Source organism: Vipera berus (assembly GCF_964194415.1).
Source record: "Vipera berus genome assembly, chromosome: 1".
NCBI lineage: Eukaryota > Metazoa > Chordata > Lepidosauria > Squamata > Viperidae > Vipera > Vipera berus.
Window position 1 is genome coordinate 107,980,824 of NC_138202.1, and position 26,176 is coordinate 108,006,999.

At 39.4% G+C, this 26,176-nt stretch overlaps 1 protein-coding gene across 4 annotated transcripts in view; it reads right to left on the reverse strand.

Annotated features, from left to right (window-relative positions):
• The window catches only part of LSP1 (lymphocyte specific protein 1), a 120,223-nt gene that overhangs the window by 64,298 nt on the left and 29,749 nt on the right, over nucleotides 1-26,176 (reverse strand). The window contains exon 1 of one of the 4 annotated variants that reach the window (XM_081331847.1): nucleotides 20,996-21,118. The exons of the other annotated variants lie outside the window; for them this stretch is intronic. Coding sequence (XP_081187973.1) covers nucleotides 20,996-21,054 — 59 coding nt within the window. The 5' untranslated portion in view covers nucleotides 21,055-21,118. Of the gene's footprint in view, nucleotides 1-20,995; nucleotides 21,119-26,176 lie in introns of those variants that run through there. 4 annotated transcript variants of the gene reach the window in all.

A 26,176-nucleotide genomic window follows, 5' to 3' on the forward strand; every position in this document is an offset into this window, starting at 1 on the left:
GTTAAGGGAGGAAAAAGTTGAACTTAGGGATTTTGGTGCATAATTCTCAGTCCTGGCTATGCACTACTGCAATGCACTTGACTGCTAATAAAACTATACCTTTCTCAACAAATGGAGACAAGGATTGTTTCTACTTAGAGGCTTGAGTGTTTGGCAGGTCTGACCATTTGAATTTGAATCCCTACAAATGTTTTACATAATCATTCTGGAACATTTTTCCAATATTATGTTGTAACAATAGTTGGAGGTGTCAGATCCATGTTTTTTGCATTAATTGCAAAATTCATTGTTGCCATCTGATTTTATCACAGAGTCACTAACAATAAGTTGGGCAGCCATATAAATTTTCATCAATAAATCAAATCTTGACTTATCTGGTCAGTGTTGCTACAGCCCCTAATTATATGGTCAACAATCTTGTCTTTCTCTTTGCATAAGAGTTTTGAGGGGTTTTTAATTTTAACTTTTATTGCATTGCTAGTGCTTTTTCGGGTGCTGCAAATGTTTCCTTCTTGATGGATCTTGGCAAGTTTTGTTACTATTCACCTTGCCTTCAGTTCCTTTCAAGTATTGACCATGCAGAGAGTTGTTTCCAGTTTTTCATTTACTGTTGTCACTGTTCAGTTTTGTATGTCATCTTTGATTCTGCTACATTTAAAATGTTTTCCTTATCAACATTTTTAACATCTTCTCTTTGTTTGCTTTTATATAATAATTTGGTTTTAGGATTTTATCCTTCGTTAGCTGTTTCATTTGCAACAAAGTACAACAAACAATTTTCCTTGGTAAATAACAAATGATCTATTTCACTTTTTGAGGGTACGACCGGTGGTGGGATTCAGCCGGTTTGCACCACTTCGACAGAACCGGTAGCTAATTTTTTGTTGCCCAGGCCCAGAATGGACTTCCGGAAGTGGCATCCATACAGAGAACAGGTTGTTCACATATTTGAATCCCACCACTGTGTACGGTGTGATTTATTGTCATAAGATTTTGGGCTCTACAGTCTAAAGAAGGAGTCTCCAACCCCCAATCAGTGGACTGGCAGCAGTCCATGGCATGCCAGAAACCAGTCCATGCAAACAAGCAAAGCCCCTTCCATGGTATGAAGGCAGCACACAAAACTATGCCTCCCTCCAGTCTGGAGAAAAACCTTTCTCCAAGGATCCAGTCCCTGGTTGCGGGCCGCTGCTCTAAAGCATCTAATTCCACCTGTGTCAAATCAACAATACCTGTTACGTAGCATATGCCAAAGGCAGCTTAAGTATTAATAGCTTTTATTACCAGCATTCAACTTCAGTTTTAAAACTCTTCTAATTCATTTTACATATTCAGTCCTGGTTATTTTTCACTTAGGAATGCAAAAGTTGAAGATGATGATTTATATACCACATTCCTATGCCAATTGACATATGCTTTTTCAAAGTATTTACAACAAAAAAAGATCAATAAAATACATAACAAAGCAAAGCTTCACACAATATAAAACATAAAATGAAATATTCAGTGACATATACTTTAAAAGTGGTGGAAAATAGAAAAGTAAAATCTTCCAGCATTCATACCATGAAAGCTGGGTGGAAAGGGGGGAATTTCAACCCTGCTGGTCTTGTGGAAGACTCCTTAAGACTTGGGGCCAAGTGGTAGTACACAGCCTGCTGGTTGTTAGTAATTTATTCTACTCTTCCACAAATTCATTTTTATTGTTTTAATTAACTGTGTTTTATGGCTTTTATTTTGTTTTTATTCTTAACTGTTTTTAATTATGTAAGCCACCCAGACTCATTTAGGTGAGATGGGTGATGATATAAATTGAATGAATAAATAAATATAATTTAAAGTGGCATCTAAAAGATGTTACAGTAGATGTCTTCCAACTTTCAGAAGGAAGAACATTCCAGAGCATGTAAACTACAACAGAGAAGATCCACTCACAAGCATCTACCAGAGGGTGTTTGGTAACTTTTGGTACACATCCACTAGGCCAGGGGTAGGCAACCCTGGCTCTTTTATGACTTGTGGACTTCAACTCCCAGAATTCCTGAGCCAGCCATGCTGTGTATGTGAACAACCGGTTCTCTGTGTGGATGCTGCTTCTGGAAATCCGTTCCAGGCATGGGCAACAAAAAATTAGCTACCGGTTCTGCAGAACTGGTACAAACCGGCTGAATCCCACGACTGGTTCTGTCCTAAGGTGGGTTCACATGATGTATAATTATTTCAATTAATGGCTTGAGAGCAATCTATCACTAGCAGATTCTAATACCAGAAGTGACTTTTCTAATAAAGGAGAATATTTGTAGCTCGGTGTTGAAATGAGGGGTCCTTGGTGCTCTCTGAGCTTGGTTGTTTTCTTGCATTACCCAATCTTGGTTACATCATCAGTGCTAGACAAGCAAGCTCAGAGAGCACCAAGGAACCCTAATGACTTTTCCTTTCTATTGCAGACTTCTTATACTGATAGAATATTATCCTTTTGCCTCCATTATGTTTAACACTTCTCAGTTCTCATAAATGCCATGGAATGCCATGCAAGAATGATGTTGTAATACAAGTGAAGTAAATATTGGGTGCTTTGTGCACTCTGCCAATTCAAAAAAAGATAGAAAGAAAGAAAAAAAAAGAAAGAAACAGTTCATTTCAATGGACTTAAGAATGGTTACTTCTGTTTCAGATTCAGAAACATAGCTGTCATTTATTTGAGATTGATGGTGCCACATTTGCTACCTTTTCTAATCTGATTGCTATGGAGGATTGTTAAGAGACGCGAGTGCATGTACCGTGTTTCCCTGAAAATAAGACCAGGTCTTATATTAATTTTCGCTCCAAAAATGCATTAAGGCTTATTTTCCAGTTGGGGCTTATATTCAGGGAAATGTGGTACTAAATGCATCCATCTGGCTGACTATCTTAAATGGGGCTTATTTTTTGATTGGGGCTTATATTGCAAGCATCCTGAAAAATCATGTTAGGGCTTATTTTCCAGTTGGGTCATATTTTCGGGGAAACACGGTATATGACATGTGAACAGTTTGGGACCTCTCATTTTGCAGGGTTGGGATTCCATGCCAACATTTTCTTTTTCAAATTTATTTATTTATTTATTTATTTTTGGGACTTATATGCCGCCCTATCTCCCGAAGGACTCAGGGAGGCTAACAACAATAAAAAACAACAATACAATAATTAAAAAAGAATTAAATAACAGCCCCGAAATAAATTAACTACACAGTTAAAAATTAAAACATATTTAAAAACCCATCATCAATCCAGGTCAGCCTGATGGAAGAAAAAAGTTTTGAGGTCGCGGCGAAAGGACCGGAGGTCCGGGGCCAATAAGCTGACAAAGTGAAATTCAAATGTTTCTTTGGACACCAAGAGCTGTAAACAAGCCTTTTCAGCAGAATTTAAAAAGTGAAGTCTAAAACCATACAGACTATTCCTTTTCTACTTAGGTGACATCATGCATTTTTTTTCTCACTATGGAGGTTTTCACACAGACACACACAAAGAGGCATTTCCTGGTACCTTCTCTCCTCTCTCTCTCTCTCTCTCTCTCTCTCTCTCTCTCTCTCTCTCTCTCTCTCTCTCTCTGTTTCTTCCCATTCTCTTTCATGATTTCATCATCCTTTTGAACTCAGAAAGGGCAAAGAACAAAGAAGATGAAACCATCAGAAACAAAACCTGAAAAACCGCTTTCTTTATACCATCTGCACCCAAATTTGCTGTGTTTTTCCCCCCATGGTTTCCCTGGACAGTCTTGCCTGGGATCTGGAAGAAAGCCAAGGTGTTGGGCTCTGTTTGAAAAGTGAAATAGAATCTAGATGAAATCATTGACTCTACGCCCTGTGATCCTGACCTCTCTCTTGCTCCCAGTGTCTGTGAAAAATCTGTAATAAAAGCTCCAAGTCAGAAACGCTCTAAGCCCCATATTTTCCAACTCTCCAAATTTTTCCTTTCCAGCAAGAAAGGAAAGTAGTTACTCTTGCATGTATGTTTTTCCCAAATTACATAAAATTTCATTGCTGCTGTTTTTCTGTTTTTGTTTTTGGTTTTTTGCAAAATTTCCAGAGAGAATGACTGCAGTTCTCATTTTCCTCCTGGAGCTACGAGTCTATTTGGAACATGAGACAAGCCTTCTTGCTGAGATTTTGCCATTCTTTCAGCTACTCCTTTTGTTTTAGTTGGATGTAACTAATGGTCTCACTCCATGATCTCACAAGCTCACAAACTGTTGCTTTTTGTTTGTCCTGACTGCATGGAACATAATTGAAGGCCAGTTGTTCCATGTGTAACAGTAGCACAACAAAACCCTTCTGAAAATAGAGCCTATGATTGCCCTCATCCAGCTGGCATCCTGGGAGCTGGATCTTGAAATAAGTGCCACCTGTCCTTTTACAGTATTTGGGCAGGGTTTTGTTTTTTCTTTTAGTTTAATAAATAAAAGGAGATGTACTTCTTAAGGTTGTGCAGATTTGATTCCCCAACAGTGATTCAGAGCTTATAAGGGCTGGAACTCATGATCAACTCTTTAAAGCAGCTGTGTCAGTCCTAAGATCACATGTGAATTACAGAGGGAAGCCGTGCAATCCTGCAGAAAGATGCAGCTACTGTAAAAAAAATTCAGATGGACACTACAGTATTCACACTCTTCATGCTTCAAAGCACTGCATTATTTCCATAGCACTGCACGATAATGCTTCAAATATTGAAATGAGTAATTGAGGCATTTCGTTTTCAACTTTGGGGAGAAACTGTGACTTCGTTACCTCCTCAAAAATGTAAGGAGCACTAGCTTTTCCTCAAAAGCATCAAACTACCACCCCATGTAGAAATATGGGTTGCCAATGCTGCTCAAGATCTTTCAGTAAAGTGACATATGACCTTGCTCAGAGATAGGATGATTCACAGATAGAATGATTAACAAAGGGCAGCTGGACAGGACATGCATTCCCTTCATGGAGTTGTGCATTGACTTCTTCAGTATTAATGTTATTTAGGCTTTATTGTAAAACCTTTTTATATTTAATGAAAATTCAGTTCCATCTATAAATTGTAAACAAAATGTACAGGATTCGCCTTCAGATGATTGAGTAGAATCCCTCCATGCTTTTGGAAACAGAAAATATCTGACCTTATTAATTGAACACTTCAGGGTGCTATGTAAGGGCTGCTTTACTTTTGGAAAAGTGAGCTCCTGAAGCAGATGCTAAAGACCAAGGAATGAGCATTGTGGAAAGGCACAGCTTTGGGTTTCATAGGGCCTGAACTGTACCCATTCATTTAGGCCAGTGTGTGCCTTTAAAAGCACTTCATGGTGCTGACAGCACTAGCTACTGCTCAGGTTTTTTCCTGCATATTATTTGATGGTTTAACCATATGGTCCTTATATATATAGCCTTTTCCTTTTTATGCCTCCAGTCCTTAGGTGATAGTTACTTCATGAAAAAGAGCACCCTCCAGAACTTTCTCTTCTCAGAGATTGTCCAATCTGTCCAGCTAGAACTAGAAAAAAAAACAGCCAAAACAAAGCAACAACAACAATTGCAGGTGGTCCTCAACTTACGATTGTAATGGAGCCTGCCCATCATGTTTCTAATTCTTGATGGTCACAAAACAGGTCAATCACATGCCCAGTCTGAACATGGCAGTCGGTGAATCAATGGTTTGCTATGGGTTTAGCCAAAGTGTCGGTTTTCAGCACGTGGCTGTGGGACACCACAAATGCCCATAAATGTGGTTGTATGTTGCCAAGCACCTGAAGTTCAGTCATGTGGCAGTGGAGGAGGGGGAGGCAATCATTGTAACTTTGGTCACTAAACGACATTCGCAAGTCGAGGATTATCTATACTCTATCTGACTCCATGATTCTTCCCATCACTCACCATCTCTGCTTACTATCTTGCCTTCTCACATTCTTGGCAGAAAAGTAAGAAAATACAAGTAGAGCTGAAACTGTGGACATAATTCACCCTTAACTTCATTGTTACTTTCCATCACCATAACCTTGGTCTTATCGAATAACCAAATAACCATACCACAAAACCCAGAAGGAAGAAAAAAGTGTTAGGTAAAAATGCATCATAAGGGATGCAGTGGCTCAGTGGGTTAGGACGCTGAGCTTGTCGATCAGAAGGTCGGCAGTTTGGCGGGTCGAATCCCGAGTGCCGCGTAGCAGAGTGAGCGCCTGTTACTCGTCCCAGCTTCTGCCAACCTAGCAGTTCGAAAGCACGTAAAAATGCAAGTAGAAAAATAGGGACCACTCCGGTGGGAAGGTAACAGCATTCCGTGCACCTTTGGCGTCTAGTCATGCCGGCCACATGACCACGGAGATGTCCTCGGACAAGCGCTGGCTCTTCGGCTTTGAAACGGAGATGAGCACCAGCCCCTAGAGTTGGAAACGACTAGCACGCATGTGCGGGGGAACCTTTACCTTTACCTTTACCTAAAAATGCATCAAGGCTGTTCCATCTATCCTCTTAGCAAAATCTTGATTCTGCTAAGGATCACTAGTGAGGAAAGGCCCTGGGTATTTTCATGGATATTTCAGACAATAGGATCAACTGAATGTGTCAGAGGCAGAGATTGTCCTCTTGATGGACTAATACTCTGTTGACAAAGAAATGAATTATTGAAAGGAGAAAGAAAGGAGATGGAGGCTTCATTGGGAGTGCAAACATCCTAACTAACCACTACTTTGAATTAAAATACTGGGTCCAGAAACATGGAGATAAAGTTGATTAGTCAGACATGAGCCATGCAGAAAATGAACTGTTCATGAATGTTACAAATTGTAAGCAGACCTGGTAGATCTAGAGCTGGGAAATAATAATATTTCTAGACATCCAGAATACAACATGTCAGATATCACAGTAGATGAAGAAAACCAATATAAAATGACAGCCGAGTAGCTCTAAAGGACCTGGAAACATTATAAAATATTGGGACTTAAGGTAGAGATTAGGTGGGTTTTACCGATTAGACTGATTTGCCAATACAGAAATGACTAGTGCATACTACTATAGAAATGTAAAAAGTTGAGATTTGAATTTAATGTCTGATTTTACTGCAACAGAGAGAGTTGGAAGTCAGTGTCTTTTGTTTCTTCCCTCCCTTTCTTCACACACTTTTTGTTTTCCCTTTTTCTACTGTTGTCTCCTACTATTCGCTTTTATATTTTCACATTTTATGTTATAAATGAATAAAACTAAATAAAATTGAAGTCCCGCCAAAAAAAGATAGAGATTAGTGATTAGACTGGTCAAGGCTTTCTCCTCAACTATGAAGTCTCAGGTGTTGCAAAAAGCTGTAGAATTCTTAACTTTTGGATAAAGTTTGAATTGACTCTACATTCAGAAGAGGATGGCTATATAGGTACAGATAGAAATAATGGTGAACATCTTGGGTAGCTATTTCTAATTGAATTAGAATGTCTTTTGTTTTTAAAATAAGAGAGGGAGAGGTTTATTTTAACCTTAAAGGAAGAAAGGACAGGTTTATCTGGTTCCTAACTTCCTTGAAATTATTAAAGGAATAAGTTAATTTTTTTAACCAACCAGTGGGAGGGGTACTATTCTTCACTGCATTTTTTCAGAAATCTATTATTCAATGCTCAACTCTTTAACTAATCTCAAATCAGTCTGGTTCCCCTTCTTCTGTAGTAGTAGAGCAATGGCCGTCTGCCAAATTTATGGCTACAACATCTGAATTGCTAAAATTCAGACAGCCACTAGATGGCAGCAAAGTGTTTTAGTTTTTTTTCCTCATTTTGCCATCTAGTGATCATCTGGAGTTTTACAATCCACATCTAGTATTTCTAACCAAATCTCTATCAGGATCCTCCTCATACTTTTCCGTTTATATTGGCATCAATTACCTAGGAAATTGTCTTTTTTTCCCGTTTCTCACTTGCTGGTAAATGGAAGAGTTATGAATATCAGTCTCTCATCTAGGGATTGTATGAGACAAGTAATATCACATCTCAAGACAAACTACTTGGGAAATAGAATTCAGTGGAAAATGTCACACCAAGTAATGTTATTTTTTTAAAAAAATCAACAAAACACAGGACAACTGAAAGTCATTCTGCAGGTCATTACATTCTAAAAGAGAAACTGTCATTTAGGCAAAGAAATTTGTCTAAATTTGAAACAAATGATTTATTCATTCCCAAAGCATAAAAGGCAAGAAGAGACTTAGTTCAGAATGCCAAACAGGAATGTTAAAGTCGAGTTCAGGAAGGAGAATTTTCACAGACTACCCAACTGAATGAAATTGCAGGGCATGATCACTTTGACAATCCAAGGAGAGGAGATCCTGACTTGCAAATATTCCAGGGATGAAGTGGCCAGGGGCACATAGAAGGATGTGTGCAGTAATGCACCTCAATGCATCTGAAAAGATGACAAATGCAGTTGTTTGCAAAGGCCCTATGGGGGAGGGGGAGGAACCTCTCACATATTTTAATAGATTCAGATCCATATATCTATGGAGATTCTCAGTCATCCAGGTCATGGTTGTTCAAAGGTGCTTTTTCAAAAGGCGACTGGACTTTCTTTGTGTTCCCTTGAAGACATTTTGCTTCTCATCCACAAAGCTACTTCAGTTCAGATCCATATATACCAGGCAGGAGGGGGGAGCAACAGGGTGCAAAAGATTAAACGTGTATCGGAATATCACATTTATTTACTTAGCATAGGGCAAGGATATCACCAGACAAACCACACAACTTATGGATTTGGGTTGCAACACCACCATTCATTTATTTTAATGGAATACTTATTCCAGATCACAGTATTCCCAGATTCCAAATTATATTTATAGATGCTGAACAATTTAGCACATAGTGATTATTGACATAGCAGCAAGATAGACAAGGGACTGCAGATTTTTTGAAAGTTTCAGGAGGAGTCAACAATTTATTGTACTTATAAACTCCCGGTGTACCATAGGAGAATGGGCCTTCCTGTGCTTCATGCCAGATACCTGTTTTGTTCATTTAGAGCTCATATATAGCCTGGGTTTCTTTTTAAGGAATTCAAGCAGGAAATCATTATTTTATTCTCTTTACAAGTTTCTGCAGAAGGTTAAAGCAAGAAGCTATATTCATATATGCCATAATTTGTTGCTGTTGTTGTTGTTGTTTTGTCTTAGAAGGTGCATCAATTATTAAAAACAGATTGTGGATTGCAAAAGAATTGTTTTGGCTTTTTAGCTCTTGGTTCATGTGTTTTTTTTACAGAAAAATCTAAGTAGAATCCTGGGTTCACAGAATATTCTTGGGCTTTTTCAAGCAGCCAATGTTGATTTTTTTTTTAACCTAAATAAAAGTCCTTTCATACTTCAATGAAACTAATATTGCGAGGCTTTGTATTATTGATATCAGGCCAAAAGAGAATTTGGCAAATTCATACCATCTTTTCATATGAGAGAGTTCATATATGATTTGAGATTTAAAGATATGGACTTGTTGGCATGTGTAGCAAAATTAAGGAGAGAGAACAAAGTCCTGAAATGGTGAAATGAACTGCATCATTTCAAATTCAAGTGGAGATGCCATTTTAAAGGTAAAATTATTGTATTTTTATATGAATTTTATTAAAAGTTAAAATGAACTAATGCAAGAAAGAAAGAAAGAAAGAAAGAAAGAAAGAAAGAAAGAAAGAAAGAAAGAAAGAAAGAAAGAAAGAAAGAAAGAAAAGTATACAGAAAAAGGATGAAACAAGTTTCCAATTAATTCTGCAGCAGATGATTATGAAGTTATCTCTTACTCTATGGTTACAAAAAAAGCTTACTTTTCTATTATCCATTTTTTCTAATAATCATAACCACAAGTCATAAGTGTATTTTTTGTTTCATGCAAAAAACCTATAAAGGGCTTCCAATCAGCCATACATGTACTGTAGATTTAGCCATCTCTGCAAGTTCCATCATCTTCACCAACCATTCCTCTATTGTAAGTATATATATAATTTGTTTGGCTTTTTTGCATGCCAACCAAATATGATAAAATGTCCATGTTGTTCACATTTGCAGAAAAGATTCAAAATACCTTTATACATTCTAAACATTTTTTCCTCTGACAAATACCAGATATACATCATTTTATAAAACTTATTTTTAAGATTAGAAAATTTCATTCCCTTCAGCCATATATTTTGCCATTGATTCTCATTGACTCCCTATCGCCCCATAGTTCTTCTCTGAAATTTTTATTTCACAGAGTAACCACCAAGGCAATTTATTTCCAATTCCAGGAGCAGTTTCATCCAAGATGGAGGTTTCATTTTGGGGAAGAGTTATGTTGAGAATCATTCAGAATTACCATCCTTGATCCACAGTTGCAAGTGACAAATTCCATTCTACATACCTTCAGCTGCAAGTGTGGACCACTCTCAGTTTCTATGTTTGGTTGCAGCCCTCTTTCACAAGACTATCTTTCACCCTTGAATGTCTAACCTATGTTATGATGTCTACTTCCCACACATACCTAAGAAGGCTGTTTAATATTCAGGTACAGTCATTTCGTGATTTTTAACTGAGCATGTCAAAATAACAACCTAATATTGATTACTATAATGAGCTGGACTCAGGCAGCTGCAGAACTTGTGACAGGAAATTATATGGGAATGATGACATGCAATATATATGCTCACATATTCTTACATTGTTAAGAGATGAATCAGCCAGCAGGCTTCCAAAGAACAGATGAGCGTTCAAAATGGAATGGGCATGTCTCATGAATATCTCATGGGCAGCGAAATGGTATTCAAGTATTAGCTTAAAATAAGCATGATCAAGATATTTCCCATTCTCCACTCCTCAGGACTAAGGAGGATTTATTTATGCAATGATGGACTGGTATCAGGTCGGTAGGTAGCCTAAATGGTGGACACACCATTTTTGGGACATGCCAAAAAAGCGGTGTGGTGGACACACCAAAAATGTCATAAACATAGAGCTTACTTGCTGAAGATAATTTAGAACAGAACAAAAAAATCAGAAATGGAGTCGAACTCTATTTTTAGAATGATCTATAATTTAGGGTTTTCCCCAAAGAAATGGTTCCTAGCCCTAGCAGTGCTTCAAAAGCTATCTCCTTAATAAATCTTTTCTTAATAAGAAAAGGCATGGCAGGAAAACACAAGAGGATTGTAAATAGAAGTGAGTGTCATCTGGGACCCTTGTAAAATAGCATGAGTGAGGCAGAAAGATTGCATATTAAAAGGATCGCTGGAAGCATCCAATCTACTCTTCATTAAATGTACATACCATCATTTCATTTATTTGCTATTGCTTGCTAACTCTTCCAGCTGTGAACAAGTTCTTTGTGTGACAATCAGGTGGTTTGTTCCATTTCTGGCAGTGGCACTGATTTAGTGCATAAAAATGGAGGGTATAGCTGGTTTTCATCAGAAAATTTAACTGCTAAACCTCATCCTCATCCCCCCCCCAAAATCATGAACACTGCAGTTATTTGACCCTTGAAATATCTAAGAAAGGTTAGTATGCACACTAAATCCAGTTTACAGAATTCTTTTGGCCAATCAAATGAGTTAAAACCTTTCTAATTGTCATTCAAATAGACTTAACTATGAACCTTAATTGAAAACACTTAAATAACTCAACAGCAGAACAACTCTGACCTGTTCCTTGAGGTGCTTGTGGGCTGCTGTAAAGCTGCTATATAATGTTAACTCCATAATCTCAAATATCAGTTACTGGAGAACAAGACTAGGAAAAAATTATTGTCACTGTGACCATATTGTGGATTCTTATGGGCCTAGTGATTAAGATGCTAGGGTCGTCAACCAGAAGGCTGACAGTTGAAGACCCAAGCACTGTGCAACAGGGTGAGGTACTGACCGCGCCCCAGTTCCTGTCTACCTAGCAGTTTGAAAGCAAGTAAATGCAAGTAGATAAACAGGTACCACTTTGATGGGAAGGTAAGAGTGTTCCATGCGTTTTGGCATATATTCATGCCAGCCACATGACCTCAGAAGCATCTTCCAACAACAATGGATCCCTTGGCTAAGAAATGAAGATGAGCACCACCCCCTAGAGTCAGACATGACTAGACAGGCTTTACTTTTTTACGTATAGGCATCTTATTGACCACTGTGATGTCCATCATTAAATCACACATCTTCACTGGTTCTTTTCAGTTTCAATGCAATTCAATTCATGTGGTGATCATATGTCAGGAGATCATCATGATTGGCAAGAAATTGTTGACTTGCACCAGCAATAGGTTGGAAGATCAGGTTATCTATCAGTCTTCCCTTGCATCATAGAATGTTAAAATTACCTTCTCATCAACCTCAAGGTAGTTAAAAAGTGATAAAATATATTTTATAGCCCAAAAGATTTGAAGAACCTAGAAAACATATTAGTTGTCAGTCAGTAGAGCAGGCTACCACAGAAAGTGGTGAGTTCTCCTTGGGTGGAGATTTTCAAACAGAAACTGGATGGTCATCAATCAAAGATGTTGTAATAGATCCAGAATTGATTGGGTGGAACAGCTCATCTCTTAAAGGTAAAAAAAGGTAAAGGTTCCCCCGCACATGTGTGATAGTTGTTTCTGACTCTAGGGGCCAGTGCTCATCTCCGTTTCAAAGCCGAAGAGCCAGCACTTGTCCAAGGACGTCTCCGTGGTCATGTGGCCGGCATGACTAGATGCCAAAGGCACACAGAACTTTCATACCTTCCCACCGTAGTGGTCCCTATTTTTCTACTTGCATTTTTACGTGTTTTCGAACTGCTAGGTTGGCAGAAGCTGGGACGAGTAACAGGCGCTCACTCTGTTACGCGGCACTCAGGATTCGACCTGCCAAACTGCCGACCTTCTGATCAACAAGCTCAGTGTCCTAACCCACTGAGCCACCACGTCCCTTCTGCTGATCTCTTAAAAAGGTAAAGGTAAAGGTTCCCCCGCACATGCGTGCTAGTCATTTCCGACTCTAGGGGCCGGTGCTCATCTCCGTTTCAAAGCCGAAGAGCCAGCCCTTGTCCGAGGACGTCTCCGTGGTCATGTGGCTGGCATGACTAGACGCCAAAGGCGCACGGAACGCTGTTACCTTCCCACCGTAGTGGTCCCTATTTTTCTACTTGCATTTTTACGTGCTTTCGAACTGCTAGGTTGGCAGAAGCTGGGACGAGTAATCTCTTACTTCCCTTCAAATCTATTATACCATTCTATGATTCTACAAAAACTGAAGGCAGGTGTTCACAAGTTGATGTCATCTAACCGACCAACAAAACAAAGAACCTATGTGACATAAGGCAAATTGTGGAAAAATTCCATTTTTCAGTATGAGAAGCGGCTCTAACATGATGCTTTAGAAAGGGCTTGTATCCTTGCATCCTTTCTTTCTGACCTTTGAAAAGGGAGAGAAAGCATAGCTTTGTACGGAAACACTTGCTAGGAGGAAGATGCCATTTACAGCTGAAGAGCTGTGAGCATTTGAGACCGGCAAATCCAGCTAAGGAAGCTCTGAGTACCCATTGCAATTCCTTAGAGACATTATTGCCAGCGACAGTGTAATTAAATGGGAATGACTTTGGAAAGAATGGTCAATTACCATGTTATCTGTCTCGCTCGCCTTCCCTTCCAGCTTCTGCCAGGCTTGTCAAACAGAGCCTTTGTTTGGTGGTGAATTGCTTTGAGTTGCTTTATCCCTGTGTATAAGTAAACAATGGCAACAATGCCTGGCACTTCTGTGGCACTGGACACTGTTGAAACACTGTCCAGGTTTCTCTCTAATAAATTTTCCCTCTCTCAGGCTTGGAGACTGACAAAAAATGTATTCGGTTTGGGGTTTGTTCAGTTTTATGCAGCCAACTTCATTTTGTTTATCTTTTTCTATCCTCAATAATACCATTTATTATTATGCAGTGCATATCAAAGCTGCAGGCGTGAAGATCCTTCTCCCCAGACAACTCCAATAATTTCAAATGTCATCAGTTTGGAGCGAAGGTCTTCAATTAACCAAGATTACTCCAAGGTAAGGAATTCAAAACTTACACCCTTTGCTGAAAGGGTGGGCAAGAAGAAATGAGACTTCCTTTTATGAAAGCAGGTTAAATTGAATAATTATCATGGTTAGCCTAAGGCTAAATGCTAATTTCTTGGCTTCAGTATTGTTTATCTGTAACGTAGAACTGTCACTTGAATCTGACTAGATCTTTGGTCAAATTTCTTGGCCGGTTTTAGAAAATGTTAGAATCCTTTCTTTGGTTAGAATGCAGTATTGCCGGCTAATTTTGCTGACTGCCGGCTGCCAGCAGTTCGGCAGTTCAAGTCTCACCAGCTCAAGGTTGACTCAGCCTTCCATCCTTCCAGGGTCAATTAAATGAGGACCCAGATTGTTGGGGGCCATAGGCTGACTCTGTAAACCACTTAGAGAGGGCTGTAAAGCATTATGAAGCAGTATATAAATCTATATATATAATAGTTCTAAGTATTAATTTTGAATATATTTCAAGTTACCAACAAAGGAGAATATTTGTAACTCAGGGTTGAAATGAGGGGTCCTTGCTGCTCTCTGAGTTTGGTTGTTTTCTTATAGGTGTTTCATTGACCAAACTAGGTAACATCATCAGTGATGATGTTTCATCATCAGTGAAACATCTGCAAGAAAACAACCAAATTCAGAGAGCAACAAGGACCACTCATACCTCAAGGTGTTATTCTAATCATTTTAGCTGTTATATTATATGGTCATGAATTCAGAGTTCTCTTATGCAAACAAAACATAATAACAGCATTTATTTTTCTTTTGCTAGTCTTTCAGTGAGAAGATTTTCCCCTTATCATCAAAGTCTCTAGTCTTGTACATTGAGCAATGTCTGTAAGTATGTATAAAAGCCCCCAAATGGGGATATGTGTGTATTTTTTTCTATCAGAATAATTTTCTCCATTCTACCAAAACCTCCCACAATCATATATGGAGCTTTATAAAAAATAATATATCTGTCTCTGATTCTCATTTTTGCATTAATCATTCTATTATACATTGAGAATGAATGAGGACCAACTGCAAAACAAATACATGGAAAAAAGAGCAAAAACGTCAGGAGGAATAGGAAGACAGAAAATAATGTGGTAGGATGAAGCTGATGCATATCTCAAGATGACAAACTTTAAAAAGCAGATCTTGGTAATGAATCTTGGCTCTCCAAATATGCCAGGTTCAGCTCTTATACTGTCTCTTTCCCTATTTTCTCCTTTCCCCCTATTTATGAATCTGGAGATGCCAAATGCTTCTCATCCTCCATCTTTTTGGTTAATGTTACCTGGAGGGAAGAAATCTGGTAGAAAGCTGAACGTGATCTCCAACAGTGATGGCAGGGTCTGCTTGAAAATGATGCTCAACAGAGCATCGGTAGAAACCCTTTGTGTAATCCAGTTCATCCTTAAGGAGATACGGAAAGGCTTGACATTTATGGAGAAAACAAGAAGCCTTTAGAACAGAGGAGAGCCAGCAAGAGTTCAACAGCACAAATAGATGGTAGTCATAAGTGGTCTGAAACAATGACATCTAGGTAGAAGCTTAAACTGAGTTATTATAGGTGAACTCAGCCAAATGTCAGGCCAACTATTTTGAGGGATGTTTATGTAGTAATAAAGATATTGTTTTAAGATTTCCAATTCTCTATCTGACTGTTGACGATGGAGCCAAGGTACATGGAACACTGCACCCAACTGCTAAAATAAATTCCCAAAATATGCCATGCATATGGGACTCTCTTGCAAATGAGAGACTGGCTCATCTATAATTCTGAAAAACTTACTAAATGAATAGGCAAACTGCTTCAGGAATGGAGGGGAGGCCACAAAAGAGTATTAGAAGAGATCACCTCTTGTCAGAACAGCACCCAAACCTTTTGAGACATGATAGGCCAGTTATAAAGTCTAAGGAGGTGTTTCCCAAGGCTGTTGTAAGAAGTGGACGCATTGTGACATCCAGACAGTTAGCAGATTAAATGCATGTAATGGCAACAAGTGTAGCAAGAGGAAACAAAGAACATAATATGTGTTTTACAAAAGGAGAAGGAGATGGATTTTTCTAAATACACTACGCCCAGCTGATCAGGCCAGTTGTTATAGAAGAAAGTTCAAAGTTTTCTAGGAGCAAAATGAAGATTGGAAAAGGGTTGAGAGGTATGGTCCTTTTACCTTGTCAAAGGTAGGCCTTGCCATGGAGGCATTCAAGAAAAAACTAAAGAGAGTGCATGAACTATAGAGAGACAGTGACAGCAAGAACAGCTTGCAAGAATTGACCTGGTGTAAACTAGACATAGGGACGCAGTGGCTCAGTGGGTTAGGACGCTGAGCTTGTCAATCAGAAGGTCGCCAGTTTGGTGGGTCGAATCCCGAGTGCCGTGTAACAGAGTGAGCACCTGTTACTCGTCCCAGCTTCTGCCAACCTAGCAGTTCGAAAGCACGTAAAAATGCAAGTAGAAAAATAGGGACCACTACGGTGGGAAGGTAACAGCGTTCCGTGCACCTTTGGCATCTAGTCATGCCGGCCACATGACCACGGAGACGTCCTCGGACAAGCGCTGGCTCTTGGGCTTTGAAACGGAGATGAGCACCAGCCCCTAGAGTCGGAAACGACTAGCACGCATGTGCGGGGGAACCTTTACCTTTACCTTTAAACTAGACATAGCTTATTTTCTGCTTTCAAATTCATTTGCCCACTAATTTTCATTCTTTCTTGTGTTTTGCAAACTTCTGCTGACCCCCCCTCCCCTCCCAAGAGGGAATGATGGGTTACAGATGATTACTATGCCATTCTTATTTCAGATAAAAACATTTCCACTGATTTGTATTCACTATCATACAAATATGGCAGAAGGTCACTACACTCAACTGCTTAAAGAGAAGTGTAATGCTGGCAACATTATAAAATGCTCATATGGAGAAATTGCTCTCGTTTGGAAAATGTGTGATTGTCATATTTTATAAATTGCATTAGATGCATTTTAATTCAAAAGTATGTTTCAAAAGGCATGTTTTTTTTAAAAAAACAATGATGTCAGAAGAGTCTAGACATATTTCATCAAGGCATTTGTTGTCAACACTTTGTTTCCCAAATGTTTATGCCCTATCCTGATCATAACAATAAATGTGTGTATTTAAAATGCCATAAGAGTGTAGCTGCCTGTAGATAAAAAATAATTTACAAAATAGAATTGTAAAAACAAAGGACAAAAGAGATATACTAGAGAGATAATGGGTGTTTCCCTCCCCCCCACACACACTTCTGCTTCTGAGCCTACTGTTGATTACTTCACCTCCCTCCAGATGGGGCTTCCAGTAAAAACTGTCTGACTGGGCCACTGGACATAGTTTATACATCACATAACACTGAATTGTCGAGTGGTTATTTTCAAAAAGGCAGTCACAAACTTTAACCTTGGTTAAACATTGGGAAAACTGTGAGCTTGAAGGTGGCATGTTGCTGCTGTTACTTTAAGCTGAAGGTCTTAACAGGCACTGGTGCAGTATTGTAGAGATAGGAAAAAAATGAACTTTGGGGTTTGTTTTCCCTTCTTCTTTTAGGGAGGGAATGCTTTAATGTACCATTTTGTGTTTGCATGCCATCCAGAGATATGACATGGGCGGCCATATACAGTTGCTAAATAAATGTTGAATTCATTCAATTAAAAAAAAAATCAAAAAAATTTAGTGCTGCTATTTGCTGATCCAAATTCTGATGGAAGTCTTCCAAAGAATGTATGCTGCTAGTTCGTTATTCATGAACCTAGTAGTTGATCCGTCAGCTAGTTTCTTGATCAGCTTGTTTTAATTAAGAGCTAATTGATAAGCAAGAACAGATCATTTGGTGATTTCATTCTTCATTTGCATATGCTGGTATGAACTGTCTCCATTAAAAGCAATATTTGTGCCTTCTGACACAGTGTGAATAACATTTTTATAGTTGTTGATCAGTGATGTCATTACTGTTTTAGCTGGATCTTCACCAGAAGAAGAAGGACAGAAGGAGAGCTGCAGAGCAATAGACGATTGTCTCTTGGCTGAAGTCTCAGCCTTGACCAAGAAATCAGAGACGGAATCAGTTCTTTCCATCTTTTCAGAATCCACCATGACATTCACACTACTTCATACTGGACAATTATTTTTGGATGGAGACAATTCATACAGTACAAGTATATACAAATCATTCAGATGACTAGTCCAAAGTCACCCAGACTAGCATATTCTAATTGGGATGTGTGTGTGTGTGTGTGCAGGTAAAGAGAGAAAAGTTTTTCTTATTCTCAACTTTGTATGCTATTTTGTAACATGGATTTTTAAAAAAATCAGAGCATCTTTAATCTATTAGTCTGATACCAACATTGCTAACCAATGAGACCCTGCTTAATTTTCCATAAATGATGCTTTGGCTTTTCTAGAATGCTAGAATTCTATTGGACAGCCATATGCATAACTGTATTATATATCAGTCCAGATAACACTGATGTAATTCTAATTTTTTAAAAAATTCTAAAATAGGATGCTGTACAATTTGGTTGTTTTTATGTCTCATGCAGAGAAAAGGATATCCCTCTTTCACTTTAGCCTTTTAAACCTGTATGAATATTTTTTTTTTAAAAAAATCTTGGCCACAGTCCAGATAAAAGGAGGAATGCTAACATGTCAGTGAAATGTAGGCTGCAACCCAACACATATTTATATAAGAATAAGTCCCACTCAGCATATGTTTGAATAAATCTTCCAAAACGTGTAATGTTAAACATTGGTTAGAAGATAAAATGTGCATTTGTCTGAGTAAGCCCATTGCTCTTAATAGGATCATTCTAAAACAGATGCCCATTGATTTAACTGGAACTTGAACATTTAAAAAAAGCATACCCAACTTCTGGCAAATGTTAAAACAGATGAATTTCTAGCAACTTAAAACTTGTTTCAGAAAAATGAGTAGATTAATCAATATTGCAAGTATTTATTTCATGCTTGGGTTTCTATTGCAGTTGATTACTTATTTTCAACAAACAGTTGCATAACTAGACAAATGAGAAACAATATTTTTATACGCATAAAAATAGAGAGACAAAAATCTGCCTAGGGAGAAATAACACATAGAGAATGGGTTCAGATTTTTTTTTTTACAGAGCTGCATTCCTCAGCACCATACTCATTTTTTTTCTGGCCTGGTTGCATAGTTCTCTTTTCATTCTGTAAGCCACCAAGGGTACCGAAACATGAAGAAGAAGAAGAAGAAGAAGAAGAAGAAGAAGAAGAAGAAGAAGAAGAAGAAGAAGAAGAAGAAGAAGAAGAAGAAGAAGAAGAAGAAGGAGGAGGAGGAGGAGGAGGAGGAGGAGGAGGAGGAGGAGGAGGAGGAGGAGGAGGAGGAGGAGGAGGAGGAGGAGGAGGTGGAGGAGCCATCATTGACAAAAACATATTTCTTTTTGGATACTCTTTGAAAGAGATGCTAAAGTAGAGTAAGTACATTAAAACTTGTAACCAGCCTGAGCAGTGGTGTCCAGGAATTGCGTGAGAACCTGAGTGTGAAGGCTGTTAACCATATGGACACTGCTCAAAGGCACCCCACATGGTCAAGAAGCTTCTCACACTTCCATAAATACGTAAAAATCCACCATGTTGTCAATGCTTCCAAACAAATGTTGACTTTCCAATGAAATATGCTTAAGCAGTGATTCGCCATACAATAGATGCCATCTGCTATGCCTTGCCTGGCCAAACTGTTTTAATTAGCCTGCCCCAATTGGTGCACTTCAGATGGGTTGGGATGGTGATTCCCAGTATTACTAGCCAACTGTGCTGTGATGAGGAGGACGGAGGAGGGGAAAGCAATCTCATGACAGACATTCTTCTCTGTCTTGGACCAGATGATTCCCCCCCCCCTTTAAAGTTGGACTTCCTGTTGGGCCAACATTATTTAATTAACTAACCAACAATAAGAAATGAATGAACTCTCTATTAAATGTCCCTGATAAATCTATCCAAACCACTATGCAATAAGCTTGTTAAAATTTGTTTTTGAATACACTCTTAGACAACGGTCTGTGAGTGTGTGTGTGTGTGTGTGTACACATACAAACATGCAGCGAGAGAGGGAGAGAGAAGCCCACAAACTAATTAGCAAATGGTCACTATTCAAGAAGATCTGTCATCTTAGTCCCAGATGAAGGCACTTTATCACCCCTTCTCTTCGCAATCGAAGGTACACAGCCGTGCAGTTATTTAGCCCTCTTTTCTTTTCTCTTTTAACATTAACTTTGCAATCCCTCTGCCCACAGCTTACGCGCTCAGAAGTAACTTGTTGCATTCTTTTGGACTCCTTCCAGCGCTCAGGGTCGCGGGCCGCCGTAAAGGCAGTCTCGGAAGAGAACTCCAGTTCACCTTGTCTCGCTTACAAATGAAATCCACCGTGGTTCATGGGAAGAGTTCCCCGGGGATGAAAACCCCGTCTTTCAAACGGATGAAAGACTGCCTCTTCCAAGGATTTGCCCTGTTGAGTTTAGCCATCAGCCACCAGCTCCAGCTCCTCTCCCCGCCCCCGCCCCCCGCCACAAGTCCCCCTTCAAATACGCGTCAAGGGCGAGATCGACCTCCCTTTTCCCAACACGATTTTCGCTCCAGATGCCGGGTCAGTGACATTACCAAGGCCAAGAGCCAGGAGCCGGCAACGATTGTCTAGGGGTGTTTTCAGGGAAAGAGATCCCTAAATGTCTACCTCTCTCTCCCGCTCCCCCTTCTCGCTGCGTCCTGACGCCCGTTCTTCCTGCCTGCGGGAATGCGTTTGCCACAGGCTGGACATCGCCCCGCCGCCTTGCAAACGGACGGAGCTGCTTTCCCAGACCCAGTTCAGCTATCGGGGAGACCGCGGAGGGTAGGGTGAGGGATTCAGCCCCTGGGTACACACACACACACACACACACACACACACACACAAGACAGGGGTCGAGGTCACCCCTTCTTCGCCGCCGGCAGGTAAGGGCTTACCTTATGAGATTCTGCAAGCCCTGTTTGCTGGAATTCCGCCTCAAGATCGCACTGGTCATGGTGAGCGACAATGAATGTGGAGCAGACGGAACTCCTGCCTGCGAACCCGCCTTCTTCTCTGCCCACCCCCACCCCAATCCCTACCCCAGCTTTTAAGTCTCTTGTTAGTTACTGTGGACCGGCTTGTTCCCCCACCCCACCCCTCTCTCTCTCTCTCTCTCTCTCTCTCTCTCTCTCTCTCTCTCTCTCTCTCTCTCTCTCTCTCTCTCTCTCTCTCTCTCTCTCTCTCTCTCTCTCTCTCTCTCTCTCTCTCTCTCTCTCTCTCTCTCCCTTCCCTATCTCACACTCTTTCCCCCCCCCCCCAGTTCAGCAAGTTCTGCGGCTGGTTTCCTTTTGTTTCTCTAAGCCCGCTATCCCACTCGCGTTCTAATACGCCCCCTCTTTCACCTCGACGCCCTCCTTCTCAAACTAGAAGAAGCATTCCGGGGGGGAGGGGGGGCGAAGGATCTTTTGGAAAAAACGGCAAGAGACAAAGAAATCCTTTGCTCCCATCTGATCGCCAAAAAACACACGCTGTCAAGTTACAGTTTTGCCAGACACAAAGATACATACTTTTCCTTCCATCCCATCAAAATCCAAAGTTTACTTGTTGAGAATGTCAAACTGGATCAGAGATGCTTTCTCTTCAAAGAAGAACCAACCGGCATCTAAAGATGCTCTGCAGAGTTCTTCCAATGCATGGATGTAAGCCTGTCCAACTCCACCAGATTTTGCGGAAGCTTTGGCCAAGATTGGAACTAACAGAAAGCTATTCTAGTCTGATCCAAGGCAATACAACTGAAACTGGGGCTATTGAGCGGCGTTCCCTAATTTCTCCAGAGGAAGCACTTCTTTGCAGAATGTAAAGGTTCAGCAGATCCATGGATTAACATGCATGCATATGTAGAATGGATGTGCTCCACATCCATGCAGCCACTGCTCCCTGTGTGGACTTCCAAAGTAGGTGTAATTAAAAACAAACAAACAAACAACCATTTGTAGGATTGTCCCATAGGAAACAGCTAAAAAAAAATCAAACAACCATGATGTGCATGATTGAGAATCTCTATAGACATCTAGAGAAGCAAAATTCTTTATTCTGATGGAGAAATAGCCTCTTTATGTGATGAAAAGTTAATACAGAAGTTGTTTTTTAATGCAACCTTGCCATAGGATTAATTTGATGGCTATAAGAAGAATTTATGTGCACCAATATTTGCTGAAGATGTGGTAAAAGGATTAGCACTTCCAATTTTAAGTTTCATAGCAGCTCACCTTATTGACAGTCTGTAAATTTGGGCTATGCCAACAACCACTTCTCACTCTAATAATGACAAATACAGTCAACTGCATGCCAAGGAACATTTGTGTATTTAAAGAAAGCTATGGCATCAAATCTACTAATCCATCATTTTCTGTGGCTTTGCTAACAATCCGAAGACTTGTAATCCTTTAACTAATAATTTTATCAAACCAACCCATTTTTGTTTGGTTTGCATGATACTCTTAACCATGAACTGTCCTCAAACAACATACTGGGTCAAAATTGCCAAACGATGGCTAGTTTTGGGCTCAATATGTCAACATATCCTGTGGATTCTAGATTTGAGTAGAGCAGAAAACCAGGCTGATATATATATTTTTCAAAGGGTTAACAGTCCTTTCCTCAATCCCTGGAGTTAGAGCAAGTATTATCCTTAATCTCAAACAGAATATTCAGATTCCTCAACAAATAACATCCAAATTTGCTTTCAAAATATAGCCTAAAGCAATTCCACTGGCTTCAAGAAATTTGCCCTGGAGTTATCCACTTAAAGGCTGAAACCAGAGTGTCAAGCCATCACCAGCAAAGATGGGAATGAAATGGAACTATGGACCAACAGTCATCCTGTTCTTATTATAGCCTGGTATGCAGCAGAAGTCATAGCAAACTGAGGAGGGGCAGAGAGGAATGTGAAAAGCTGACTTTGCTGAGAAGAAAAAGTATTGACACCTGGCATAGTCATAACAAGCATGGCAAATCTGGGGTAGGAGTCGAGGACTGAGTTCAAAAAACAATAGCACAAATTATACTAGCATCACAATTGCCACAACTAGGAGTGTTGAGAAGCAGAAGGCTGTATCTTGAAATCCTGGTAAATGTGGCTTGTGGAGATTGGAGCTGTGTTCACACAGTGCCCTAACCCATAGTTGAACAAAACCGAGTAAATTTATCCAACCATAAACTAACCATGGTTTAGAATCACATAAGCCAACCTCATGTTAAAGGTGTGTTGTAAATGGCCTGTAGTATTTTATCTACCTGAGTAATACTAAATATACAGAAATATTTCTTTCAATCACCCCCTCCAGCTCTAACACTATGCTCCCCCCATCTCAATTTTTAGACAGCTTATGGAGCTAAATGCCCAACAATTTTTCACAGCACATGTATTTCCTAAGCTTATAGAACATTTATGACCAAGGAAAGATCAATTTGGCGATGAGACTAGATAGTGAAGACAAATCAATGGAAACATTAATTCCATAAAAGGTAAAATACACACAAGCCCACTTAGCCACTATTTTCTCCTTTTCCCTTCTTTCTCACTTACATGTGGAGTAAGACTTCCAGTTCAGATCTTTTGCTCCCTATTTCAACTCAGATTAAGCAAAGCGCTTCTGAGTGTACTCTCACCTCTCTTTTAAGTCTTAAAAAAAAGATTTAATACAATGTGAGAAAAGCATATAGGATGGTCTTTCTCATTCTAATCCCCTCTGGAGCTGCTAGATTAAACAATCTATAAAACTCTGACACAGAATGCTCATTGGAGTTTGATGATAAAGGGGACTAATACACCTACCTCAGATGAAGTGGGGGAAAACTCACATAGGTAAATCAGGGCAATTAGATGATGGCCTATTGTCATGATTGAGAGTAATATTACTCCAACAGCAATAATACTGCCATAGAACCCCTCACCATGATACAGTTGAAGCAAAACTAAGTCCTAATCTGTTTCATACAACCATCTCCTTGGTAAAATTGTCTCTGTCAGCACCCAAGAAAAACAGTACTGTTATAGAGGAGGATTACAGGTGGTTCTGCATTAGGCAGAATGAGATTCTATGGGAGGGCATGAATTCTATGGGAGGGTAAGAAGAGCAAAGTGAAAGCTGTGTGTGCTCCATATAAAGCACCTTGCAATCTCTAAGCTGGCCTGAGGTATGTTAAAAGTAGATGGTATTAGAACAGCTAATGTGATAACGAATCTGGTGAGCTTTTGTACAATGGGAGATGGGCACTATTTTGGGATATTTTTGTTATTTGGGATATTTTTTTATTATGGGTTCTCCATCACTGCAGGCATTTAAAAAGAGATTGGACAGCCATTTGTCTGAAATGGTATAGGGGACTCCTGCTTGAGCAGGGAATTGAACTAGAGGACCTCCAAGGTTCTTGTCAATTTTCTTATTGTTTGTTTGTTTGTTCAGATAGCAAAATATCTTGGCTCATTAGTTACAACTAACCCTCTATTGATACCAGTCCTTGTGGCAAAGCTAAAAAGGTATCCTTCTTCTGTCATTCTGCCCATCTTTGCTGCTGAAGCAGCAAAAGACAGAAATGGTTTAGTCCTCTCCCAGTAATTGCAAAAAAAAAAGAAAGAAATAGGGATAGATTCCTGGGATGGCTTATAGCAGAAAAAGATAAATATTCACTGCAGATACCTTGTAAAATAAAGTATTTTTCAATTGCTACAGGACTCTTTAATGTAGTGTAAAATATGAGGAAATGGACATTGGGGAGGGGGACTCTGCACAATAACCCCTCCAGTAAATATGCAGCCAAACCAAGAAGACACCCAGGGAGTTACTCATCTGCTCCCCTACAAAAAAAGGAAGTGTTTCAAGGTAAGGAAAACTACTTCAAGGGAGGAAGTGACTCAGGCTTTGTGGTGGGAGGGAGAAAGTCCCCAAGAGTGAAAGGCACACCAGCCTCTATCCATTACACAATTCTTTTGCTATGTGGGGGTGGTTGCAAAATCATCAGAAAGCTAAAACATGTTTGGCAAGAAGACTAAAGTATCTAAGCAAAACTCATCACTAGCTCAGCCTTTTCTCAGAGACACCGTTATGTATGTATGGGTTCCAGTCAATGAAACAGAGTGTTCCCTATGAAAATTAGCTTTTGAACAACAAAAAAAATTAAGAAGACATTCCCTAGGTTTGCTAAAATACAAAACAGAATAGATCGAGTAGAAGAGAGTTCTTTTTCTTTCTTTCTCTTTTTTTTCCTTAGGGCAGCTAAGTAACCAAAACCTCATGCGTTAAAAGTCATTTTTTTCTTCTTCTTCTTCTCTATGCATATACAACTATCTTGCAAATTGCCATTTTACCATGAATGTTTTATTATTGTGTTATACACTGTTGCAAACCATGATATATCTAACAGATTTGGTGCCATACAACTAACTGAATTAATAAAGAGATGAAACTAATCTCAATAAACAAATAAACACTTCAAAGTCCTTAATCTTACTTAGATTCAAAGTAATCACCATAGATTTTGATGATGAATGGAATTTACTTGGTTGATAATACCTAAAAACCTGAGGAGGAAGACAAGATAACTCCATCTCCAAACTCTTATATATTAGTTGAATCTAATTTCAACCCTGACAATGGAAAGTATCTTCCTCTATTACATAGTGCAACAGACTGATCTCAGGGTAGGACATATGCAGTATAATACTATCCACATAGGACTTGCATACTGCCCATTCACAAAAAAATGCAAAACTATAGTACCAGAGATACTAGTATGTATCACAGGCAAATGGCATGGAGTATGAGGTTCTGCAATCTACTTAGTCAAGAACTTTCTCAAACACTGTCTGTGGTCACTCACCAAACATAACTCAGTCAATAAACTCAAGTCCTAAGCAAATAAACGCTATCACCACAATGGCAGTTCAGGATGACGTATGGATGGTCAAGAAAAATAACCAGTCCATTTTCCCAAGATCCAGTTTTTAAAATGGGTGCGTCCTATGAGAGCCAATGTAGTAAAATTAAGAAAATGGCTACATATTAATTTTGCTTTCACCCCTGCTCAGGAATGGCCAAGATAAATAAGTTGTTTGGATATATCAAATGATGCTT